The sequence below is a fragment of the Hyperoodon ampullatus genome (genome assembly GCF_949752795.1).
Source record: "Hyperoodon ampullatus genome assembly, chromosome: 9".
Lineage (NCBI taxonomy): Eukaryota > Metazoa > Chordata > Mammalia > Artiodactyla > Ziphiidae > Hyperoodon > Hyperoodon ampullatus.
Window position 1 is genome coordinate 102,471,069 of NC_136922.1, and position 24,745 is coordinate 102,495,813.

General features: G+C 44.9%; 2 protein-coding genes across 2 annotated transcripts; one reads left to right on the forward strand and one right to left on the reverse strand.

Moving 5' to 3' along the window:
- Positions 1-1,476: 1,476 nt before the first annotated feature.
- On the forward strand, positions 1,477-4,881 carry GIMAP4 (GTPase, IMAP family member 4; the record flags this gene model as incomplete). Its single annotated transcript, XM_079711881.1, has 2 exons — positions 1,477-1,516; positions 3,956-4,881. The coding sequence occupies 2 exons, from the start codon at positions 1,477-1,479 to the stop codon at positions 4,879-4,881; spliced, it is 966 nt and encodes a 321-aa protein (XP_079568007.1).
- Positions 4,882-18,423: 13,542 nt separating this feature from the next.
- On the reverse strand, positions 18,424-23,756 carry GIMAP6 (GTPase, IMAP family member 6; the record flags this gene model as incomplete). Its single annotated transcript, XM_079711882.1, has 3 exons — positions 18,424-19,217; positions 21,615-21,699; positions 23,595-23,756. The coding sequence occupies 3 exons, from the start codon at positions 23,754-23,756 to the stop codon at positions 18,424-18,426; spliced, it is 1,041 nt and encodes a 346-aa protein (XP_079568008.1).
- Positions 23,757-24,745: the final 989 nt, after the last annotated feature.

The following is a 24,745-nucleotide window of genomic DNA, read 5'->3' on the forward strand; positions in this document are numbered from 1 at the left end:
TGCAATGAGAAGCCCACGCAGTGCAATGAAGAGTAGCCCCTGCTCGCCGCAACTAGAGAAAGCCCCCGCACAGCAATGAAGACCCAATGCAGACAAAAAATTAATTAATTAATTTTTTAAAAAATAAGGAAAGGATAATCTTTTTCACAAGCTGGATTAGGCTGGACATAAAGCTCAATCAGAGAGGAGGCAAGAATCAGGGGCATTTTAAAAAATTAATTCATTTATTTAACAAATACTTATTGAGATCCATGCTTTGTCCAACATTGTGCTTGTCCCTAGGGAATAACGGGGCAGACAAGACACAGACGGTTCACCATCACAAAGTTTACAGTCTACGAGGAGACAGTAAAAAAATCAGACGAACAACTTCCTATTGTGGTACGTATTCTCTAGAAACCCTTGGAGTGTGGCTAGCACAAACTCCACACCAGAGCTAACTTGTTGGTTGGTGATGGGGATGGAGAAACCCTCTCTGGAGAAATAACAGAACACTGAGGCCTCAGGGATGAGCAGAAATGAGCTGGGCATTGGATGGGTGTGGGAGTGCTCCAGGGAGGGGGAAATATTCCCCAAGGGTCTAGGAGCTGGAGGGAGCTTAGAGGATTCGGGGGACATTGAGGAGGCCAGTATGGTTCAAGCCTTTTGAAAGAGAGAGAGAGAGTAATTGATCATGCAGGGCCTTTTGGACCATTCCGAGGGTTTTCAACGATTTGAACAATAAAAAAGCGAAAGGAATCCATTAGGGAATTTAAACAAGGGAAAAAAAAATCAAATTTCAGTTTTAAAAAGCTGTCTGATTATTGAGTGGAGAAGGGATTGAAGATGCAATATCAATTGGGAGCCTATTACGTTACAGTCAAATGACAGTGGGTTGGATTGACATGGAGATGGGGAGAAATGGAGAATTTTGCATCTTTTCGAAGTAAAATCAGTAGGATTTGGTGACAGACTGATGAGCAAGTGAGGAAAGAAGTGTTGTGGATGACCCCAAGATTCTGCATGAGCCACTTGGTGGTACCATTTACTGAAATGGGGACCAGGCTGGGGATGGAGGTCAAGGGTTCCATTTTGTCTGAGTTCTGTGTGAGATGCCCATAAAATTGCCAACTGGAGAAGTTGAATGGGATTTGAAAGTTTGGAACTCTGAGAAGGGTCTAGGCTGCAGGCGACATATAAATGGCATTCAAAGCAATCATTCACTGAATAGAGTGAGCAAGGGCACCCAGAACCAGTGCCCAGGAAGACCCTGAAGCACTTACATTTGTGTAAAGAAAAATGAACCATCTGAAAGTGAGACTGAAAACAGAGAATGGAGAAGCATTGGGAAATAGAGGAAGAGAAACCTAGAAGCAAGCAAGTTTATGAAAAAAAAAGAAACTGTTGGTTACATGAGGTTGACATTTCTAGTTTCCATTTACTCTCCATTTCCCTGAAATTATTTTTCTTTATTTATTTCCAGGAGTTCAAACTACAATGGCGGCCCATTACCCCAGCAACTCCAGGACCAGCCACGGTGAGAGGCTGCTCAGGGCTAGGCAGGCCAGGCTTGGGGGAGGAGGGCTGGGTCTCTCCTGTCCTGTCAGTCAGTCCCCATCTGCACAAGAGCAAACCATTTTCAACCACATTTCTCATTTTCCCTTCATTTACTCTGCTCTCTCATTTCTCTCGACCCTCTAAGCCTTCTTCTTGTGATGTAGCTAAACAGCTAAGAGGAAGAGAGTTAGAATATCCGGATTGATCCAGGCTTGGTGAGGTTTCTTATGTGCTACTTCCTACAGCGTGGACACACCAGAACAGCGGGTTGTAGCCTCCCTGGTTGTTTCTCTGCCCCTCTCTTCAGCTCAAGAGAGGATTGGGAAGGAGGGACGTGGGCGTCATTCATTCCTCATTCAGGTCCCTAATTTCCCCGCTGCTGGTGGCCTCACTATGACCAACAAATTCAACAGACTGATCCCTCCACTCCTCACATAACCCGCCTCTATTCCCTTATCCATAGAAATTGATTATATCGTTTGAGCTTCTGCTGGGTTAGCAAACCACCCCACAGTTTAGGAGCCTAAAACATCAACTGTTTCGTTGGCTCTTGGTTTTTTGGGTCAGTTGGGCAGTCTTTGGGTCTGGATCAACTTGGCTAATCTCAGCCAGACTCACTCATGCGTGTGTGGTAGGCTGGTGGTTCAGGATGCAACTGGATAATCTTGGGTAGCCTCATAGACACGTCTTGTAGTCAGCAAGCTCTTGGGCAGATCAGGGGGACAGGGATAACAGGCCCCTGTGTCCCTCATCTAGTACGCTAGTCCAGGGCAGTTGTAAGTTTCCGAAAAGCAGAAAGAGAAGGCAAATTACAATAAGTCAGCACTTTTGGAGTCTCTGCTTGATCCTGTTTTCACGATCTTACTGTCCAAAGCAAGTCATGTGGCCCAGTCAGATTCAAGGGTTGGAGAAACGGACTCAGCATCTTGATGAGAGTAGCTGCAAATCCACATTCCCAAGAGGCATGAGTACAGAGAGGGAATACTTCATGGCTGTGTTTGCCATCTATCGTAGATTTCCATCCATTTGCTGTCAACACTGGCCAATTGTTGCAGTGTTGGCACTGGCCTTTGGTGCCTTTTTATCTCGCCAGCCATGATTTTCCTACTTCCTGTCTCTAAGGTCAACCAATGCCCTCAGGATATCCTTAGGTTGGAATCTTCCATTGTGATGCTAACTAAATAATAGTCTGAACTCCCATCCACATTTTTCCTTACGTAATCTTAGCCATCCTGTATCCAGTGTTCTCAGCTTTGGGAAATTTACTTCTTTCACCCCAGGATTCTGGTTATCAAATGTGAGAAACTCTGCCTTAGGGATCCAGGGATCAGCAAAAGCTTCACCATAAAGTGTGTGGGAGATGGGGATGAACTACGGATTTTGTGGAAGCCAGAGTGGGAGGTTCTGCAATTTCCCTCTTCTGTTTGATTGATATTTTTAAAAGATTATTCCACTTTACAGAATAGACTGAAAAGGCCAAAGCGGAAGTAGAGAGACCAGTTAGGAGACTACTGAGGCATGGATAGGGGTGTAACTTGGGCTAGTATGATGATCTTCAAAATAGAGAGAAGCGAACAGATTTGGAGCCAAGAGAACCCGGTGATGGGTTGGATATGGAAAGAAGAAGAAAGAGAGGAGTCAAGGGTGATGCCTAGATTTTTGGCCTGAGGAACTGGGTAACTGGGGATGATAGCTCTGCAAACTAATTGGAGTTTGTAACAGTGTCTATAAGGTTGTAAGCGGGATAATGTATGGATTGTCTCAAAGCAGAAATAGGTAGTTATAACACAGGATTCCTCATGCAGGAATCAGTCTTATATTCAAGGGCTGGCTGGCAGGGTCTGTCTTCTCGGGAAAACAGGCTCCCAAACGTGATTGGCGGTTGTCTTCCCGCTGCTCCCTGGTCTATGCCTAACAAATCGGGCAGACTTTGACTTTATAGACACATTAAAGAGATATGCAGAGACTTGCTAAATACAAATACAGAGAGAGCTATTAGATGATTTGGTATGTAACTTAAGGTTTCAGTTGTTGTGCTCTGCTGGTCTGATATTAACTTTGAACTTTCCTAGGAAGTAAAATATGCAACGTCAATTTTGTGTTACTTCCTATGTTATCTTAGGAAGAACAGCTACCAGTAGCAGCTCAGAGTTCTCTTCTTAACCATTTTGTTTCCTCTTCTGTGGGCTACTTACCTACACAAGGTCACAGTAAGAAGCTCAAGGGGATGCTGAAAAGTACCTGGGCAGTCCCCAAATACTGCAAGAGGAACTCGAGCCCAGAGGGCTTTCTATAGACATCTCTTGAGCGCAGAGGACCCTAGCAAGCGACAGAGAAAGGCACCGGTGGGCAGGAGCCTTGCAGGGGAGACAGTTGAAGTTCCTTCTAACACTACGACTTTTGTTTCCTGTTGTGCCAGGGCTTGGAAACCAAGACCCCAGAGATTCACAACTGAGACTTATCTTAGTGGGTAAGACTGGGGCAGGAAAAAGTGCAACAGGAAACAGCATCCTCGGAAAGAAAGTGTTTCCTTCTGGCTTTTCTGCAGTATCCATCACCAAGTCCTGTAAGAAAGGAGAGAGCACCTGGAAGGGGAGGGAAATTCTCGTTGTGGATACACCCGGCATCTTTGACACAGAGTTACAGGATGCCGACACTTGCAAGGAGATCGCCCGCTGCTTGGCCCTGACCTCCCCAGGGCCTCATGCTATGCTCCTTGTCACCCCACTGGGCCGGTACACACCGGAAGACCACAGAGCCACGGAAAAGATCCTGAAAATGTTTGGAGAGAGAGCTAGGAGACACATGATTCTCTTATTCACCCGGAAAGATGACCTGGAAGGCACCGATTTCCATGATTACTTTAAGGAAGCTCCGAAAATCATTCATGAGCTGATGGACAAGTTCAGAGGTCGCTACTGTGTGTTCAACAACAGGGCGACGGGAGCTGAGCAGGAGAACCAGAGGGAGCAGCTGCTGGTCCTGGTCCAGCGCGTGGTCGCAGAGTGCAAAGGCAGATGCTTCACGAATAACGTGTATCAAAAGGCCGAGGAGGAGATTCAGAAACAAATCCAAGTGATACAAGAAAATTACAGAGCAGAGCTAGAGAGACAGAAAGCGCAGATAAGACAGGAGTATGAAGAGAAAATCAGAATGCTGGAGGATGAGCTAGAACGGCAAAAACAAGTGATGCAAATGAGGAGGGAATTGGCAGAAAGGGAGGCTCTCTGTGTTACAAGGCAGCAAAATGCCAGAAATGAAGTTGAGAATCAGAGCGGGATAACTGAAATCATCTTAGGCCTGTTGGAGATTGTTTCCTTTATTTTCTCTCTGTTTAAGGATTAAACATTAAGATTAAACTTCATGAAAATGTGTCTATACTTCCTGCATAGTTTCAGCTGGCCCTGCCCCATATAAGTCAGAGCATTCTCGTTTTTTCTGTCTCTCAGACTCTCAGGACTAAGGAGAGTGAAGTTCACTGCCGGGGATTGGTATATGTTGATTGATTTAACAGAGGAGGGACAAACTCTCAATCTGGGAAACTCCAAAGCACAGCGTATTGATGCTCCCTAATTGTGAATTCTTTCTCAGAGACACGAGAGAAGGAATGCAGGAGACCAAAGAAAATGACCCCAAGCTTTCTCTGTTTATCCCTAGTAAATGTTTCTCCTCTAAATTCTTTCTAGATCGGTAGGTAATCTCCCCCTGTGGTTTCGCCTCACTTATTTTACCCTCAGGATCACAGTGATCGTCTTAACCTTATAGTTTATGAGAAAGATCAATTCTCTGCATTAGTTAAGCTTATAGATGGAGATGTTTATAGAGTTCTTTGTAGATGAATGGAAATTTGTTTACTTACAATTTTACAGAAGGACTCAAATTGTTCCGTATCATCTGCCCATTGACGAACAAAGAGTTGTCTGGAAGATAGATCTTTCAGAACTCAACTATGTGAAATGCGAGAAAGAGTGAAAGATAGAGATTCAACAGATAAGAGAACAATGTTTGGTATATTCAGATGTATCTGTAGAAACTCTTTGACCAACACCAACCAATTTGCTGAATAACCAGTTCTCTCCTTTTCTTGGGAAACTAACTGCTGTCCCACCCAGTTGAATTGTTTGCTTACTGTTGTTATAATAAAACTTTTCTGTTCTCTCATACTTGTACAAAATGGAATCTTTTTTTTTTTTTTTTTTTTTTTTGGAAAATACTACCACTACTTCTTCTAAGAGCACAGGGATGAATTATAGTCTTTTGTAAAAGTTCAAGATGATTTTGGAAGTAGTCTTGGTCTACCCTCTAGACTTCTCCCCTTCTCCTTTTCCCTGGAAGGTTTGAGCCACATTCTCAACACCTCTGACAGTCAAAGACTACATTGCCCTTGGTTTCATTCGTTATGTGTTGATAGAAATGACACGTGACCTACGTTTCTGAGACCTTTGTGGCTTTCCTGTTGCAACAATTCTTTTTAATATATGGATAAAAATAGCTATGTGCCTATCCCTTTTCTACTCTTCTACTGAGTACTCTTCACCTAATAATTTCTAAGCTTCCCCAAAACACTTTTCCATGTTCTACCAACGTGTTCTGGTGGTCATACGTGACCTACGCCAACTCCCCTTGCTCTGTCATCTTAAAATCGTCTTCTCCATGTCCTAACCCATTTTGCTCAAACTAGGGCATATGTCTCTCCATGATTTCCCCCAAACACAAAGGAGTTTAGACTGTACACTTAATAAAAGTTAGCAAAGGCTCAAGCATATGAGAAGCACCGTGCAAAGAAGCACATGACTGCTTTAGAGGTAGTCACTCTGAGTAGAGAGATTTGGTTTCACTCTGCAGAAGGTGGGTGATCTCTGTCTCTACTGTTTTCATCATTGGCGTTTTAGTCAAAATTCTGAGATATGAATTTAATGTGCTATTGTATTACAACCTCCTATTAACAAATATTTAACCAAAGAACCACATACACCTCCCAAGAAAAGGTAAATACAGGCTTAATACGAAGAAAATTCTAACGTCAGTGGTTATTTTCTGTGTAAATGCATTCAATTATTCTTACCCTTGCCTCTGGGTTAATGCTGTAGATGAGACAAAGAAAAAGGTTTTGCTTTTGAGTAGCAGTTAGGAAATGAGAAGCCCATGTGACATATCCTGAGAGCAGTTTTGCCTATTTGCCTCCCAGGGCAGAAGGCAGACAGATTGATGAAACTATGCATTGTGATTAACACAATAGAAGAATGAAGCATGTTCTCTTCTCTCAAGACTTTTGGGAGTTCATACCTATTCATCTATTTATTAACATTCATTGGTTGTTTGTACTTGGTGGTAGGTTTTTTACGAGACACTGAGAATCTAGAGATAAGTAAAACAAAGTCCCTTTTGAGACTGGCTTCATTCACTTAGCATAATGATTTTGAGAGTCCTTCAAGTTGTGTGTACCAAGAGCTTGTTCTTCTTTATTGCTGACTAGTATTCCATCTTATGGATATACCACAGCATATCACTTCTCCTTTACTTATTCTTATGCCCCTAATTGATTGCTCTTGTCAAATTGCATTTGCTAAAACCTCCATTATAATGTTGAATAGTAGTGGGTGGGTATGCTTGCTTTCTTCCTGGATATGCCTTCAGTGTTTCCCAATTAGGTAAGTGAGATAGCTGCTGAACTACAGTAGTACATGTATTTGTGTGTGTGTGTGTGCACACGCGTGTGGGTGTGTAATCATGTTAAGCAAGTATCCCCCAAACACTATTTTCTTGAGGGTTTTTATCATGAATGGCTGTTGAATTTCATTAAAGGCTTTAAAAAAATCATCCATGAGAATTATCATGGTGAATGATATGAATAGATTTCCCAATATTGAACCAATTTTTCATTTCTGTTTTCTATCCCTCTTGGTCATGATGTATCACATTCTTAACGTGTTGGCACCTATTTGCTAATATTTTATTTAGTATTTTTGTGTTGATATTCACAAGAGATATCGCTCTATAGTTTTATCTTTTTGTACCATCATTATCAGACGCAGGTATCAATGTTATATTTGTTTTCAAAAAGCAAGTAGGAAATTTCTCATCATTTTCGATGCTCTGCAACAATTTGAAGAGCACTGGAACTATCTGGACTTAAAAGGTTTGGAAGAATTTCCATGCATAACAGTCTGTTCCTGGTGCTTATTTTGTGGTGTGGTTCCTTAATAGCTTTCTCTAATTCTTCCATGTACACTGGTCTGTTTATTTTCTCTCTCTAGGGACTTCCCTTGCAGTCCAGTGGTTGAGATTTCATGTTCCAATGCAAAGGGTGCAGGTTTGATCCCTGGTTGGGGAGCTAAGATCCCACATGCATTGGGGCCAAAAAACCAAAACATAAAACAGAAGCAATATTGTAACAAATTTAGTAAAGACTTTTTAAATGGTCCACATCAAAAAAAAAACCTTTAAAAAATTTTTAAAAATAAATTTTGTCTCTCTAATGGAGATAAGTTTAGTAATCTGCATTTCCCTAGGAAATTATCCATTTCTTTTAGGTTTTCAAATTTATTTGCAAAAAGGTTTTAAATTTTAAAATTGTCTTCAATTTCAATGGTTGCTCCTCTTGTCATTTTGGAAGTTTTATTTGTGCCCTTTTCTCTTTTTCTCCTGAACAAGTTAATGAGTAGTTTGTTAATTTTAAATTTTTTCAATAAACCAGGATTTTGATTTATTAATTAGGTGTATTTTTTTCTCCATTACATTAATTTTTGTCTTTCATACTTGTACTTTCCTTTGGTTTACCTTATTGTATTTTTTTCTAGCTTTTTTGGAAGTGAGAATTTAATTCATTTTCTTCTTTTTCTTAGTTGAAGAAGTTTTTGGTGCAATGCTTTTTACTCTGATCACTTCTTTAAATGAAGCCTATAGCTTCTGACATTTAGTATTTTCATTAGTATGATCTGTAAGAAATTCTAAAGCCTCAGTTTGTATTTTTCTTTTCAACAAGAGTTGTTTAATACAAGGTGTTTTCATTTCTCGATGGAAGGACTTTTTTCCAAATGTGATTTCTGGTTTTATCTCATCATGATCAGAAAGTGTTGTTTTTTTTATTTCTACTTCATGGAACTCACTGATGTTTGCTAACGTATATTAATATATGATCAATATTTGTGAATGTTCCATGTGCATTTGGAAAAGGGTGTATTCTCTGTTATTATGCAAAAAGAATGTATTTTCTATAAATCCAAGAGAGCTATTTTCTTCATTATGTTTATTCTTCTATCTCCTTACTTATTTTTTGTCTACTTGATTTGTCTTTTCTGACAAGTTTATATTAAAGTCATATTATTAGGGCCTGTTAATCCATATCTCCTTGCATTTTCTGTAGTTTTTGCTTCATATACACAATGGCTATGTTATGTAGTGCATACATTTTCTTAAGCATTATATCTCTGATATAGGATTTGTGAGAAAGGATAATGAGATATGGAAATTTTAACTCTATTTTTAATTCCTCTTGAGATAATAGTTGCGTTTGCAGAAAAAATGCTTTGAACAAACTTGTGGAAACAAGTCCTCTGAGAATATAAGTCAGTCGCTTCTTGTGGAACAATTTGGAATTCACTGGAAACAGCCTACGAGGCAAAATTAAACATATACTACATTTAGGACACAAATAGAAAATGTCCATGTTTAATTTGTCTGTAATTTTATACTCTTTCCTAGATCCCATCCATTACTTCTAGGGAAAATATATAACTAAATGTTTACTCTAGTTTAAAAACCAGTCCAATCGGATCTGATAAAGAGCCACTTTAGACGGTGTTCAGTCTCCATTTAGGTGACTTAGAGACTCCCTGCAACCATCGTATTTTTCTTTCCTTCAGTGGGGGACGGGTTTCTTCTGTGACATTGTGATCTGCGGAGAAAGGTGGGGTCTCCAAGCCTCAGTCCCTGTCTCCTCTACTTGTTGGGTGACATCCCATGTCTGTCAAGCCTCTGCAGCCCTGCTGGTCCCCAACAAGAAAGTCCACAAGCTGGTGTAAAGTCACCAAGTGAATTAATTTCTCACTCCAGGCAGTGCCCTTTGAGGGTCTCCTGGCTGACTTCACCACAGCTCCTGATGGTCTAAAATCTCTGTGGCTGGTCCAGCAGTGACGCTCATTCAGCCCTGGAATATAAGCTGGAGGCTATGTCTGGTTGCATGGAAAAGAATTTCACCAAAGTAGCTTAACAAAGGGTTCAATTGTGATACAACAAGGAGTTTACGGCCCATGTAACTACCCAAAGAACTTGATTTTTTTCTCCACCATTACTTGCAAGTAACTTTTGTCCTCAAAGTGGTAAGATGGCTGCTTCACCTTCAGCCTCATGTCTGAATTGCAGGTGGAAAGAACACAGACACAAGAAGGAAGACAGAATCGCACTTCTATTACAAAAGCAAAGGCAACCCAGAAATGTCCACAGGGCTTCTGCTACTACCTCTTGGTCATATGGTCACCCCAGCTGCAAGAAACACTGTGCAATTCAGTATTTCACACGGGTATGTTGCAGTTATAAGCAAAATTGTAGTTTTGTTAGTGAACAGGAGGGGTAAATGCTAGTAAGCAGATGAATAGCAGCACGTGCCAGCTGCAGCTGGGGCGAGTTTGCTCTACACCTGGCTCTAGAGTAACCTCACTCCCACCCCCATGGTGAATTCCTTTGCCAATTCCCAACCAGACTTTCCTATAATCCTAAACTCTTGTTCATTCTACACACAAACCAAGGAAAGGACAAGAAAATACAACCTCAGAACTTGAGTCTGGTTCCAAAAGGAGAGAGGCTTGTAACATACTAAATATCCTACAGATAAACTTTGGATAAACTACAAAGAATCAAATGCTAGAAAGTACCGGGGAGCAGCTAAACCACATAGAAATGGAAAGTGTTTCCATCCTTGAGACGAGGACCACATAGGGTGACATCCATGTTTAAAAGGTTTTTCTCAGAGGGTGCTCCCCAGATCCTAGCTCAAGAAGCGACCAGAACTTAACTGTCTAATATACCTCTTGTTTCCTGAACTTGGAGAGACAAAATTTAGGACACATATCTGATTGCTTGATTCCTCTGCCTTCCTGTTTCCTTTCCCCTATAAGAAGAGGAGCTGTTCTCATCTCTTATTAGCTGGACTTCTACCTTGTAAAATGTTATTGCTTAGTGTCTAAACCTTTTTATGCAAATTGGAGAAGTGATAGAATATAGACCATCCATTCTAGAGAAAACATCCAGGTTGACAAGGCTGTCATCTTTCGACAAAATCCTATTAGTATTTTTTAAAATATTAAAATCTGGGCTTCCCTGGTGGCGCAGTGGTTGAGAGTCCGCCTGCCGATACAGGGGACACAGGTTCGTGCCCCGGTCCAGGAAGATCCCACATGCCGCAGAGCGGCTGGGCCCGTGAGCCATGGCCGCTGAGCCTGCACGTCCGGAGCCTGTGCTCCGCAACGGGAGAGGCCACAACGGTGAGAGGCCCGCGTACCGCAAAAAAAAAAAAATAATAATAATGATAATAAAAATATTAAAATCTGATTATTCAGGTTTTTTCTGTATTTTGTGGAGCATTAGCATGCATCAGAGTCGCCTGGAAGACTTAACGTACAAAGTTTCTGAGTCAGTAGACCTGAGAATCTGCATTCCTAACAAGTTCCCTGGCGTTGCCGATCTCGCTGGTCCAGGAATATACTTTGAGAGTGATTACACTGGAGCAAATATCCTGTGCTTGAAAAAAAGGGGAAAGTCACTTCAATAATTTTCAAGGCATTTCCCCTGCTCCAAATGTTACCAGCTAGAGCCAGGGAGCCAAAGTCCCTTCTCCCCTCCAGGATTCTGCAGGAAAACTATCCACACAAAGAACTGAATCAAATAAAGCTAAATACCATCTTGTTACCAGAATTCTAGGACTCCCTAGTAAAGATGAAGTGGAGACCAGAGCAGGGATGAAAAACCAAAGTTAGGAGTCTTCCTTCTTTTCCCTGAAATGGAAGAGAGCTAGTTTCACATAATGGGGCCACCTGACAGCAAAAGAGTCATAGTCTGAGAAGGTGAAACCCAAAAAGCAAGACTCCTCTGGACCATCAGAAAGAGGACTTTTTTGGTCTGCTTATAGGATGAAGCAAGGAACCAAAAGTGTTGGTCATATCTGATCACAGCAGGTCAAAAGGTTGAGAGGGCCGTTTGTTTCCTGTTTTTGAAAAGTAAAACTCAGAGCAGGAAGTGGTCTAATGGGTCTGATGGCTCTCCTAACATTTCAACATCCCCAAACAGATCAATCCCTCTGCCTTTCGTGAGAGGGAGATCATTTATGAAGTGTCACTCCAGAGTTTCTCCCTCCTGGGTTCTGGAGGGCCTAGCACTTCCTCTTTCCAAGCTAGAGGGAGGGCAGTCGACTTGATGTAATAACGCACACTGCTGCCTGTGGGACCCTCCCCATGAGTTTCAAAATCTCTAGGAAAGATACCAAAGTGTACAAAATGCTTAGTATACATGGTTATTGTGGAAACCAGCTAAAGAAGTGAATTTTGAGTTTTCATGAAATTGGGTCAAATAGAGAACAGTAGTACACGACTGAGAAAGTAGAGGGAAGCATAAAGAAGTGAGCTCAGGAAATTCCCAGAAAGAACAAGAAAGATTCTGGGCTCTCCATGCTGTGGAAATGTAGCTTGAGCCAAGTTTCACCAACTCTCCAAGGGGTAGGGTGAAAAAATATTTAGTGAGGGCCTCATGTATGCCAGCAAGTTGGTACACAGGAGTGAACAGGAAGAGTTAGCTGCCACCCACTACTGAGGCAGTACATGTTGAAATGAAAATTCAAGATAATATTTTAATACTTTGTCCCAGGCATACCCAGCATCAAATAGGTGTAACTCCTCTTTGATGTCGTAGATGAGGTAGGAAAGCTTTCCTTAAGGTCAGATATAAGGTGAATCCTTCCATCTGAATTATTCAGCTGTGCTGAATGCTGTAAACGTGGCACCATTGATTCTTCCTGGGTTCTCTGCATCTCAGGGAAGGAGCCTGGGCCAGCATTCCTTATCATCCCTTTCCCTACAGGTCCAGGTTAGAGTCTGCCAATGAGAAGCACTCCCACAAGATTTGGAACTTGTTGGAGAAGGAGCACCATGGCAACCATTGCAAATAGACTACGGGAGACAGCGGTGTGTTTCACAGCTCATGGCTGCTGAAAATCACCCAGTTCAGCACACCACCTCGCTCCCAGGCCTTGGCAAGCCTTTCATTCCTTGGATTAAAAGTTCATCCAACTTTTAGCATGGACATATACACACTACCAAATGTAAAATAGCTAGCTAGTGGGAAGCTGCTGCAGAGCACAGAGAGATCATCTCGATGCTTTGTGACCACCTAGAGGGGTGGGATAGGGAGGGTGGGAGGGAGATGCAAGAGGGCGGGGATACGGGGATATATGTATACATGTAGCTGATTCACTTTGTTGTACAGCAGAAACCAACCCAACATTGTAAAACAGTTATACTCCAATAAAGATGAAAAAAAGAAAAGAAAAAGAAAGATATGGATGAAAGTCATACACTCACCAATCTAATGTATCTAAAGGCAACTTAAATTTTTTTTTTTTACCATTTTAGAAGGAAAAACAAAAAGTTCATCCTACTTTTAATACCTAGATTGGCTGGCTTCAGTTTTCCTAATCGAATACTCTGTATAAGTGGAGAGAGATGAAATATTACTGGAAAGAGTCAAGGCAAAATAAAGGCAGGATCCAGAAGCGGAGAAGAGCATGGTCCAGGAATTCTGGGGTGTGGAGTACAAGTGTGAGACTGGAGATTATTGCATGTGCTTCCATCATGAGCAATTTGTGCCAAGTATCTATTAAAATTCTCCCCTGACAGGTTTGAAAGATGTAAAAATATCTATACCCCTAATTTGATTTTTTTTCCCCTGAGTTTACATCTTTTCCTAGACATAGGACGACTTTAAGACATACTCAAAGTATCATTCGGATCATGTCTTAAGTCACACTTTCATATAACTCTAAAGAAAGAGACTTGCAATTTTTCAAACCTTAAATCAATTCATCTTTGATATTATTTTACAAGTCTTGCCTTCTCTGGGCAATTGTTTGGTGCCTTGATGGAAGGTCTTTTGTGTTTTGCATACTTTAGAATTTTTAGTCTTTTCTTTAAAAATTTGCAATAAAACTTTCCATAACCAAAGTAATAAGTTTTTTTCACCATCTCTCCAACTAAAAGTGTTTTTCTTTTTCATGCAGTAATCCAAACTGTTTTATACCTGGCCCAAGTTACAAGCTCAGAGCCTATTAAAAGTTGTCTAGAGGTTTTTGTTGGACATTTAATTCTGGCTTCAGTTACTAGTTTTGTCAAGTCTGTTTTTAATGGTTGAGAGGAAACATTTTATCAAATCCTGTATGTGTTTGCTGAAAAGGTCTCTAACAGCTTTTTTTTTTTTTTTTTTTTTTGGCTTTGCTACACTGCAGCAAATTGCAGTTGCCACTGTGAATGTTATAAACACATCTTCCAGTCTCTTTTTCTCTCTCCTGTTCCAGTTTTACTACCTGTTTAGTCATCTCCATTCATTCTGCATCAATATCATGCCTTCATTTTAAAGTTTAAATATTGTCCATACTTATTTTTAAATCAAGATTTGACTTAACCCTATTATAAATAAAATAATAAACCGTATTTAAATTTAATGGTCATTATCTACTACAATGTAGACAGGTATCACTATAACTCATGCTGCCTACACAAAGTATTCAAATCAAAGTATTACATCACTGCATTAGGAAGATTATTCAAAGGATATCAATCTTCTGACATTGACTAGATCAATGATGTACATATGTTCTCATACTAGAAACAATAAATGTGGCCAAAATTTACATTGCAATACAGCAATAATATGTGATACAACAGTTAGAGTGAAGTGTATTTCTACCCAAACAACAAAGCTGTGCTTCATGGTAAAATATTTTACAGTGCTTCAGTGTTTGAATTTAAATTAAAACAAATTATCATGAAATAAAAGTTAAAATTCAATTTCTCAGGTACACCAGCTACATTTCAAGTGCTCAATAACCACATATGGCTGGTGGCTACCATATTGGATATTGCGATTTCTAGAAAATACTCAAATATTTGGAAATTAAACATATACTCCTAAATAATCCATGAGTGAAAAAAGAGATCACAAAGGATATGCAAAATATTATAAACTGAGTCATAGTGAAAACAGAATACACAAAAATTTGTGAGATGTAGATAAACGTGTAGAGGGAAATTTTATAGCTTTCTATCCTTATGTTAGAAAAGAAGAATTTTTAATAGTTTACAGGATATTGTCGATAGTATGTTGTAGGGACTCTGGAGATTATTATGCTCTTCTGAAGAGTACTGTGTTTGCTCTAGCAGGCGCTTAAATTACTGGCAGATCCCTTTGAACCTGGGAAAGCTTGGTTGTCGACGTCATTAGCAAGGAGCTATTCCAATTTTGCTCTTTTAGGGCACATCCCTTAGTCCTGATGTGATTTTACTCCCGTTGGTATTTCAGTGGAATACTTGGTGGACAGGAATCTCAAATTTTGTCTTTGCTGCTGAGGGCAACTGCTGAAATCTCTAACTAGCTCTTTCAGCCTTCCAAAAAAAGTTTCCCCTGGACCCTTTAGAGACTGCCGTTCATGGGTCAGCCAAAGACTTGAAGGGAGTTTATATGAAGAATTTCTAATGCTCCCACCCAACCCCCTGTGTGGCTCCTTTGGGAGTTCTCCATCAATTTCTACCCTCTCTGGCTGCCCCCAAACTCAATTCTCTTACTCTCAGGTCACTGTGAATTTCTGCTTGAGCGATATCCCTGGGTCAGCAGGATGGGGAAGTGCTCTCGGGGGAAAAGCCACATAAAAGTGGCAGCTCGGGCTTCCCTGGTGGCGCAGTGGTTGAGTCCGCCTGCCGATGCAGGGGACACGGGTTCGTGCCCCGGTCCGGGAAGATCCCACGTGCCGCAGAGCGGCTGGGCCCGTGAGCCACGGCCGCTGAGCCTGCGTGTCCGGAGCCTGTGCCCCGCAACGGGAGAGGCCACAGCAGTGAGAGGCCCACGTACCGCAAAAAAAAAAAAAGGGGGGGGCAGCTGCATGGCCCCTTATGTTAAGTGTCAAGTTCCTTATAGTGTCTCCCTGTATTTAGTCACTTCTCAGTATCTTCTAACAGTTGTTTAGAAATTCTCATTATTTTGAATTTTCTACATAGTGTATGAATGTCATTACGGGAGGCTTGGGAGGGGAAACCTTCCCTGGGGTTTTTAGCCGCTGCTTTGACCCACCCAGGAGGAAGCAGCCCACGCGCTCACTGGGCACTTCGGATTCTCCAGATCTGTGTTTTTCATGCTTTGCTCCAGTGCAGAGATATTTTTTGAGAATAATGAATTCCAAAGTTCACTATTGTCACAGCCTTGGCCAAGACAACCCTCTCTCCTCCCCCTGCCCCCACCCTCACCCACACCACTTCTTTCCTATTGGGACAGAGACCATGGAGTTTCCAGAACCTACTGACACATGCCTTCCCCGTTCTCTGATGCTGAGGGAGTGAAGGCATGAAGCAACATCTATCCCTCCTTCTGAAAAGTCGTGGGAGGTATCTTCCCTGGTTTTTAGTAATAAAGGAGAGAAAACCCCATATTCGATATAATTTTAAACAATTCCTTTAGAATTTTTAATGAATGACGCGTTTTGAGTGACGCGCCATTTAGAGTCACTGGATGGGTGTCATTTGGTCAAGTGCTTGTATTTTCCATTATGAAATCAATCAAGCCAGCAGAGTTCAAACAAAAGTACCTAAATTAAAGAAATTTATCATCTTCTCCTAAAGGAAATGCAAATGATTTTAGCTTTTACTTCAATAGCTCTGAAGTCATGAGTCTATTCACTTAGAAACAAGATGGCCTTAATTCACTTATCCTGGAGGCATTTACCAATTCTCCCAATTTTTTTATGTTTTAGATTTTTAATGTAACTGAAAGATTTTCTTTTAACATTGTGTAAATTTAAGGTGTGCAGGGTGTATGGCTGCTGTTGTAACAATATTCATCACACCACATACCTAGAGTACAATGTTACTGTCTACATTCAATATACTGTACCTTAGATCTCTATGGCTTATTCAGTGCTTGTTACAAGTTTGTATCCTTAAATACCACCAGTCTTATCCCCTGTGCCCCTACCTCCTGGTAACCACCGTTCTGCTCTTTCTTTAAACAGGTTTGACATTTTAGATTCCACATATAAGTGATATATATTACACAGTACTTGTCTTTCTCTGACTTATCTTACTTCCAATCCTCCCAAATTTAATACATAAATGTAAGACAATTCCAACTGGAATCCCAACAAGATTCTTTTATGAAAATTAAACAAAGCGATTTGAACTTTCACACAGAAGAATACATGCCTGAAAATAACAAAGGAAATACAAAAATGGAGACTGGGGAGGAAATCGGTGTGTCACATTATAATCAAAGCCACTCTAATCAAATCCATGTTTTATTCATGCAGGAGTAGAAAAGTCAGAAAACAAGAACAGAATCGAAAATCCTGACAGATATCTTAGGAAATATGAAAAATTAACATATGATAAATGTTGCGTTCCAGTTCAGCGGGACACGGATCACCTACTTAATAAACGGTCTGGCACAAAGGCTATCTTAAGCGTCACCAACATAAGTCTCTGTTCTGCCTCGAGACACTTGTCTGAATCTTTTAGCAAAAGAAACGCTTAAGCTTTCTTAGGAGTCCGCTGCATCTGGAGAAGATGACAGCCGCGTGTTGCGGGGCTCTCCCCATCAGCCCAGCAGGCTGCTCCCTGGGACGTCTTACATCATTCACCTGCTTCCTTTCTTTGCAGCTTCCCTTTCTTCTCTGTCTCCCCCCATTCTATGCACCAGAATACCTTGCTGGGGACCCACCTACACACCAAGACACACCCCACCCACACTTTCTCCCCACTCTCAAGGGAGAAGGGAAGTGGTTGCAGGTGAAGCAGAGGCGGGGCTGAACATCGCCTCTGTTCTCTACGGCCGGACGGCCGGACGGCAGACACCACAAGGGGCAATAACAGGTGTGTGACCTCCCTAGTCCGAGTCTGCCTCAGGGAAGTGCTCCACTGTGCCCAAGCCCACTTGGCACCTCCGGGGGCCTCCATGCCCTGCAGCCAGGTCTAGGCTCCACTTCTTGACCAGACCTGGCCCCCTGGATACCCCTGCCCCGCTCTGCTCATCATCCCACCAAGAGGTTCCCACAGGGCTCCTTTGCTGCAATTGGGTGGCCTCTTTCAAGAGTGAATAAAAGGGCTGCGCCTTCGACCCCTCCCGTTTCTACTTGCTTTCTCCTCCCCAGCCCAGTGCCTGTCCTGCCCCACATGGCGCAGGGCCTTAAAAGTCATCATGCCTGCCCCCTTAGCGGGCAAGGACACAGCCCAAGAGATGCAGAGGCACCCGGTCGACATCCCACACTGATTTGCTACATCGACGTTTAAGCGGTGACTCCAGTGGCCAGGATGCTCTGGGAGTTACATGGACGAACGAGGCACGCGCCTGCCCGCAGGAAGCTGTGGTCCTATCGGTGTTCTATTGCAGACTCGGAATGCCAAGGAGACGTGAGGATGGAGGGGCACAGGGGAGGGAGGGCCCGCGTGTCCTGGAAGGTGTGATGAAGGACCTGGGAACTCAGGAGCCCGCACACCGCTCGCCACCCCAGACCCTGCCCTGGACACTGGGAGGGTCAGTGACTTGTGGGACGGAGAGAGCAAGTGAGGGGCTGGAAGCCAGACTCCGGGGCCGAGGGAGGCTGGCCGGAAGCAGCCGTGGCTCCGTGAAATCCAGCGCGTCTCAGATGGGCGGCCTCCCCAGGAGCTGTGTGCCAGTGTGCCCAGATTCCTTCCGGATGCGACACAGTCCCTGCCACCAGGACTCCTCACTGAGCCCTTCCTCGGAGCCCTGGCCCTGGGGGACCCACCCCGCCGGCTTTCCCTGGAGCAGGACGTCGCGCTGGGACTGACGGTAAGCCTGGTGGCTGTAATAACGGCCTTCGTGTTCCCACAGGACGCCTTCGATGTGTTCCATGAGCTCCTTCAGCTGGGCCTCTTGCTCCGCCCCCTGCGCCCTGTTGTTGAAGCCACAGTGTCGCCGCTCACAGACGACGTCCAGCCTGGCGAGCTCCCGGTTGTCGGTCTCTCGCAGGTACTCCCCCAGGGAGCCGCCGTCCAGGTCTTCCTTCCGCGTGAACACCAGGATGGTGCGGGCCAGGATGCCCGCCCCGAAGAGCTCCTGGAGGCGCCTGACCCCCTCTTGATCTTCCTCGGTGAAGCGGCCCAGCTGCGTCACCAGGAGCACCGCGTGGGGCCCCGGCGAGGAGAAGGCCAAGGCTTCGCAGGCGCCCCGAGCGGTCCCTTGCGGCGCCGCCCCCAGGGACAGGATGTCGGGGGTGTCGATGACCTCGAGCTCCTTCCCCGCCCACGCTCGGCGCCCCCGCTGGAAGGCCTTGGTCACGGGCCGAGCGCTGACCTTGGACTCGAACACTCTCCGGCCGAGGATGCTGTTTCCTGTTGCGCTTTTCCCGCTTCCAGGTTTTCCCACCAGGATGAGCCTCAGCCTCTGCGGGGTCCCTTCATCCTCCCTCAGCCCTGGAAGCATCAAGAGAAGGTGGGAGACCGGGGTTAGAGCCCATCCACCCACTTTAGCCTCACCAGGGGCAGAATGTCCAGGGTGGGGGTGGGGCAGGAGAAGGGAAGACCGGCATCAGCATCTGAGACACGCCCTAGGCTCACGTTCTTACTTCCCTCTCTCTTTTTGTAACTTTTAGAAAAAAATTATGGGAGAATATACATAACATGAAATTTACCATTTTTAGGTGTAGCATTAAGTAGCTTCATATTGTTGTGCAATCATCACCGCTGTGCAGCTCAAGAATTTTCCATCTTCCCAAACTGAAACCCTGTCCCTGTTGAACGCTAACGCCCCATTCCTCCCTCCCCCTAACGCCTGATAACCCTATTCTTTCTGTCTCTATGTGTTTGACTATTCTAGGGACCTCATATAAGTGGAATCAGGCAATATTTTTTGCCCTATTGTGTCTGGCTTATTTCACTTAGCATAATGTTTTCAAGGTTCATCGACATTGTAGCATGTGTCAGAATTTCCCTTCTTTTTAAGGCTGAATAATATTCCACTGTAGATGTAGACCATATCTATATATATCTATCTATATATCTATCTATATTTATATATCTATATCTATATCTATATCTCTATATCTCTATATCTATATCTATATCTATCTATCTATATATATATATATATACTTTGGTGTTGTTTCCACCTTTTTGCTATTGTGAATAATGCTGCTATGAACCTTAGTGCACATATGTTCAATATCTGTTTCAATTCTTTGGGCTATATTCCCAGAAGAGGAATTGCTGGATCATATGGTAGAAAGCTACATTTTATGTTTAGGTTTTGAAACTTCTTCTCAGGGTCACCTATGTGGGAATCTCCCCATCATGAACTGGGACCCTGAGCTTCCTCGAGTACCTCTGATTGGAGACCCTTCTCAGGAAGAGTGGTGAAATTGAAAGCATGCAGCCTCTGTGTCGGTCCTCTCCCTGACGTCATCGACCACGTCACGTTACCTTTAGTTTACCCAGCAAGGAGTGTTGTGAGGGTGGGTTCTTTTCAGCCCGACCCCCAGCTCCACGGCACACTGGGGTCACATTCTTAAGCTACATCCTTGGAGCTGGGGCTGGACATTCTCACCCAGCAGAACGTCAGAGCCATCAGCTGAGAGAAGCTTTGTCATGCCAATCTAACACTTAGAAACCCAATGTCCAGATTTTTTAGAAATGACCGGAGCTGGAGGGCAGGAAGGGAATTCCCTTCTCGTGGCCTGGCAGGTCCCAGGAGCCAGAGCACATAGAGAAGAGCCAAACCCCAGCCGGCTTCCAAGTCTGTTCCACATTGAAGACATTGATGTGTCTCAGTGACAGAGCCCTGGCCTCCTGAAAATAGGATTGGCACCGCCTCCTTCCAAATCTCCCAGCAACGTGTTTCTGCTGCCTTTCTCCCTTGGCTGGCTGACCCACCGACCAGTTTTGACTGGATGATATTGGCTCCCTCCAGCTTCCCTCAGGTGGCTTGAAAGGAATTTGAGTGAATGGGTGGGAGTTCCACAGAAGCAGGGAAGGTGCAGTGTTCATCTCCACCCTCCAATGCGAAGCTGGAGGGAGACAGGGGTCTCCTGTCTGGGCAAGCCTGGAGGTGCCCACATCATTGGACTTTAAAGCCAGATTTTTAAAGTAATGCTTAATCTCGATTGCTGCAAAAAAGGGGGAAATCAGGTGTCAGCACTTGTATTGTAATTTTCCTATGCAGCTTATTAATATGGCTTTCTCTCAATGGCTCAGGTCACTGAAGTTCATATAGTAAAAAAAAAATCCATCGTGTTGAAATGCATGATGAATCACAAATCAATTCTTCTGGCCAGGAAAGTGGATAGATTGCCGGCATCCCTATATTCCTAAATTCTGTTTCCTCAGGCTAGATGGTGAAGTTGAGCCCATGAAAGTTAAGCCCCTGACCCTGATGCAACAGCTTTTGTGGGGAGGGAGTCCCTTGGGAAGACGGAGCCCGGTCCTGGGGGCACCTGAGTGCATCCTGCTTGTTCACTAGTGCTTTGCAGCCCTCGTGACCCTGAGAGCTCTCACACTTGAGCCAGCAAGATGCCCACGTGGAGGCCTGGGGCGAGTCATTTTTCACACCCACTCAGCACATCCCTCCTGAGCCTCAGTGAAGGGGCCATTGGTGCTGTCCCTCACCCCTTCGGCGCACTGCGCCCATCAGGGGCCTTTCCCTCCTATCTGGCCGTGTTGAAGAGAGGCCCACCCCAAACGCCCTTCCATGGCCGCCGGGTGGACAAATCTCTGACAGGAGGAACTCCTGCTGCCTTTCCCAGCGTGCCCCCTGCACCTCACAGTTTCCCCGGCCATGCCTCTCTCAAGTTCATGTCTGCTGGAAAGATGTTTTACCTCCTGACCCACCTTGCGTAGGATCCTGAGACAGCCCTTCCTCGCGATTCTCCGGGAGAATGAGTTCATCATATTCTTCTTCCTCCTAAAAAAATAATCATAGGTCTTACTGATTTTTCCACCGAGTTTTAAGAGGCACCTGACTTTTGCCTTTCTCTTGCCAAAAGGAAGTTGTTTGCATTGGTTTGGGGGGGACAGACGGAGTGAGGGGGGGTGCTAAGACACCCTCTACATCCTTTAGGGACCCTGTTTCCTCCTTTCTCCCCCTGCACTGTGGTCCCCATTTGGGGTGATTCTGTGATGGAGAGAAAGGATCAGGGATGCATCCTGACAGATACTGTCCTGGGAGCAGTGGCCAGCGTGCTTGGGGGACGTGAGCAGGAAGTTGCTGGAGGGGCTGGTGCGGGGCTCTTGGAGCTAGAATGATCTGTGGGGAGAGCCTGGCAGCAAGGGCCGCAGAGGCCAAGAGCTGGGTGGTGAGGAGGACGGCAGGCTCGGACAGGCTCCCTCTCCACGTGGGGCCCAGTCCCGGTCCTGCTGGGGGCCCGGGGGACTCGGAGCTCCTCCCCAGGCCAGCTACTAGGTGGTCACACTGCCTGGGCCTCAGTGTCCCTGGAGGTGTGAATGCTGGGCCACAACTACACGTTCGTGACATCTCTTCCCTGTAGAAGATTCCAACACATTTTTTGACCTTCTGTAGAGCGATTCCTAATCCTCTTTGCAAAGGAGGGCCATGTCACCCACCCAGGAGCTCGCATCATTCTGAGGAGTGAGCAGCATATCCTGCCTTCAATCCGTGCCACCCCGCAGACCAACACGGTTCCGTTTCAGGAGCCCATCATGTTGTATCTGCTTGGTATTCTCTGTGGGATGGGGAGGGAACCGTGTGGCCCCATGACTGCTTTTCTGGAATGTGTAGGACACTCAGAGACAGTCACAGTCAGATGACATTCTCCAGATGGAGGCTGAGTTGAAGGGGATGGTAACTCCGGGGAAGCGTCCATAGACATAGCTTTACCCGTCTCCACAGCATCCCTGGGGGGCTAAGGCTCTCTGCTCACCTGGCCCAACACCTCAGGCCTCGCCAGATCCCAGGGGTTGGCCGGGGACCTGCGGGGCTGTGGCCGCAGGACTGGGGGTTCAGTGATGTCAGCTCTAACGTGCCAGCTGAGAGTGGACCCAGCCCAGGAGGTTTGGTGACTTTCCAGGGAGAGTGACCAGGCCAGGTGATGGAAACGGAGGTAGCCCTTCACCCAGGAAACCTCCTTCCTCCTCTAGAGAGAAGGGTGGTAAGAAGAAGATACAGGCCGGACCGGGACCAGGGCAGGGGGGTGAGGCAGACCCTGCACTCCACCCTCGCGCCCAGACAGCGTGTCTGCCCGGCCCCTGGCCGCCTCGGCCTACACCCTGCCTGACAGGGCATCACACGTGTGCCACGTGCCACAGTGTTTGTCTCCAACACAGAGTAGATATGTCACCTTTGTGAGGTTTCTCAGGAAAGCAGTGAAACTCACAGAAGCGTCTTGCCCAGGAGTAAGCAGTGAATTCCAGGCAGAGCACAAAGGGTACAAGTTTCTCCCGACTTCTTAGCCCTGGCCCCTCTTACTGTACCTCAGACACACGTGCACACACACACACACACACACTACTTACACACATACACTCACAAAAGTACGAACGCACACATACCTACACAACACACATGAACATATATATTCACAAACACAACACACAAACACGAACATGACACACACACCACTCACACACATATACTCACAGACGTATAAACATACCTACAACACACAAACATAACACACACAGAAAACACGCATACACTCACCTACACACAAAGAGATATACACAACACGTACATACACAGAAACACACTACCCACACCATCCCCACTACACACTCTCAAACACGACACACACACAAATACACATCACACACAGAACACAGTCCCCACACACTCGGACTTACCGCCCCGCTGCCCGCTGGGCAGGAGGAATGGCCATGTCCTGTGTCCTCCGGGGTCGCGGGCACTCGTGACTTCTTTGTTTCCCTTTTTAGAGCTGCCACATTGCGGGCTGAATGGAGAAGGTAGAAGAAAGCGTCCCAGGCGTATGAATACATGGAGGACATAGCTTGTAGGTTTTCAGCAAAATGTGATCTGAAAACTCAGCTCAAGAACTGCCCTTGAAAGCGCAGCCGTGAGCTGTGAGATGAGGGAAGAGGAAGTGGTGGGAACACCCAGGCCGGGCCCTCACGACTCAGAAAGCTCTGCCAGCTGCATTTCCTCTGCAGCCGTGATAACAGCCTCAGGAAAAACAAGAACACGCGTATTGTTATTATTTTTATTCTGAACTAGCACAACTAGAACTCAGAGGCTTAAAGCAAAGCAGCAGATCTCTCAGAAAATGTTGCACTGGGGGAATGATGTTTTACTGACTTCCTCCCTTTTTTTTGTTTTTGTTTTTGTTGCGGAGCACAGGCTCCGGACGCGCAGGCCCAGCAGCCATGGCTCACGGGCCCAGCCGCTCCGCGGCATGTGGGATCCTCCCGGACCGGGGCACGAACCCGTGTCCCCTGCATCGGCAGGCGGACTCTCAACCACTGCGCCACCAGGGAAGCCCCTCCTCCCTTTTTTGAGAATTACCCACTTCCTGCAGACATCCTCTGCCTTCCTGGTCATGACAGATATTCATTGTCTCCCTTCCTCCCCCAGGCTCCTCTTCAGCCACTCCACTGGCTGTCCAGGGTCTCCAGCTTGCTGACCCTACCTCTTGGGACTCATCAGCTCCATAATCCCATGGACCAGGAGCCACGCAAGCCAATTCTTTATAAGTCTCTCTACATGCGTGTGTGTATACTTACACACACACACACACACACACACACATTCTGTGTCTGAAAATTCCAAAATCTGTGTCACATCTGAGTCTGGTTCTAATGTTTGCTTTGTGTGTTTTCTCCTGCCTTTCAGCACTCCCTGTAATGTTGTTGAAAGCCAGACATGATATGTCAGATATTAGGAATGGAGGTGAATAGGCCTATGGTGTGAGATTTGATGTTGATCTGGCTACGAGCTGTGTTTAATGTTTGCTGTAGCTGTAGGTGCTAGAGGCTTCAGT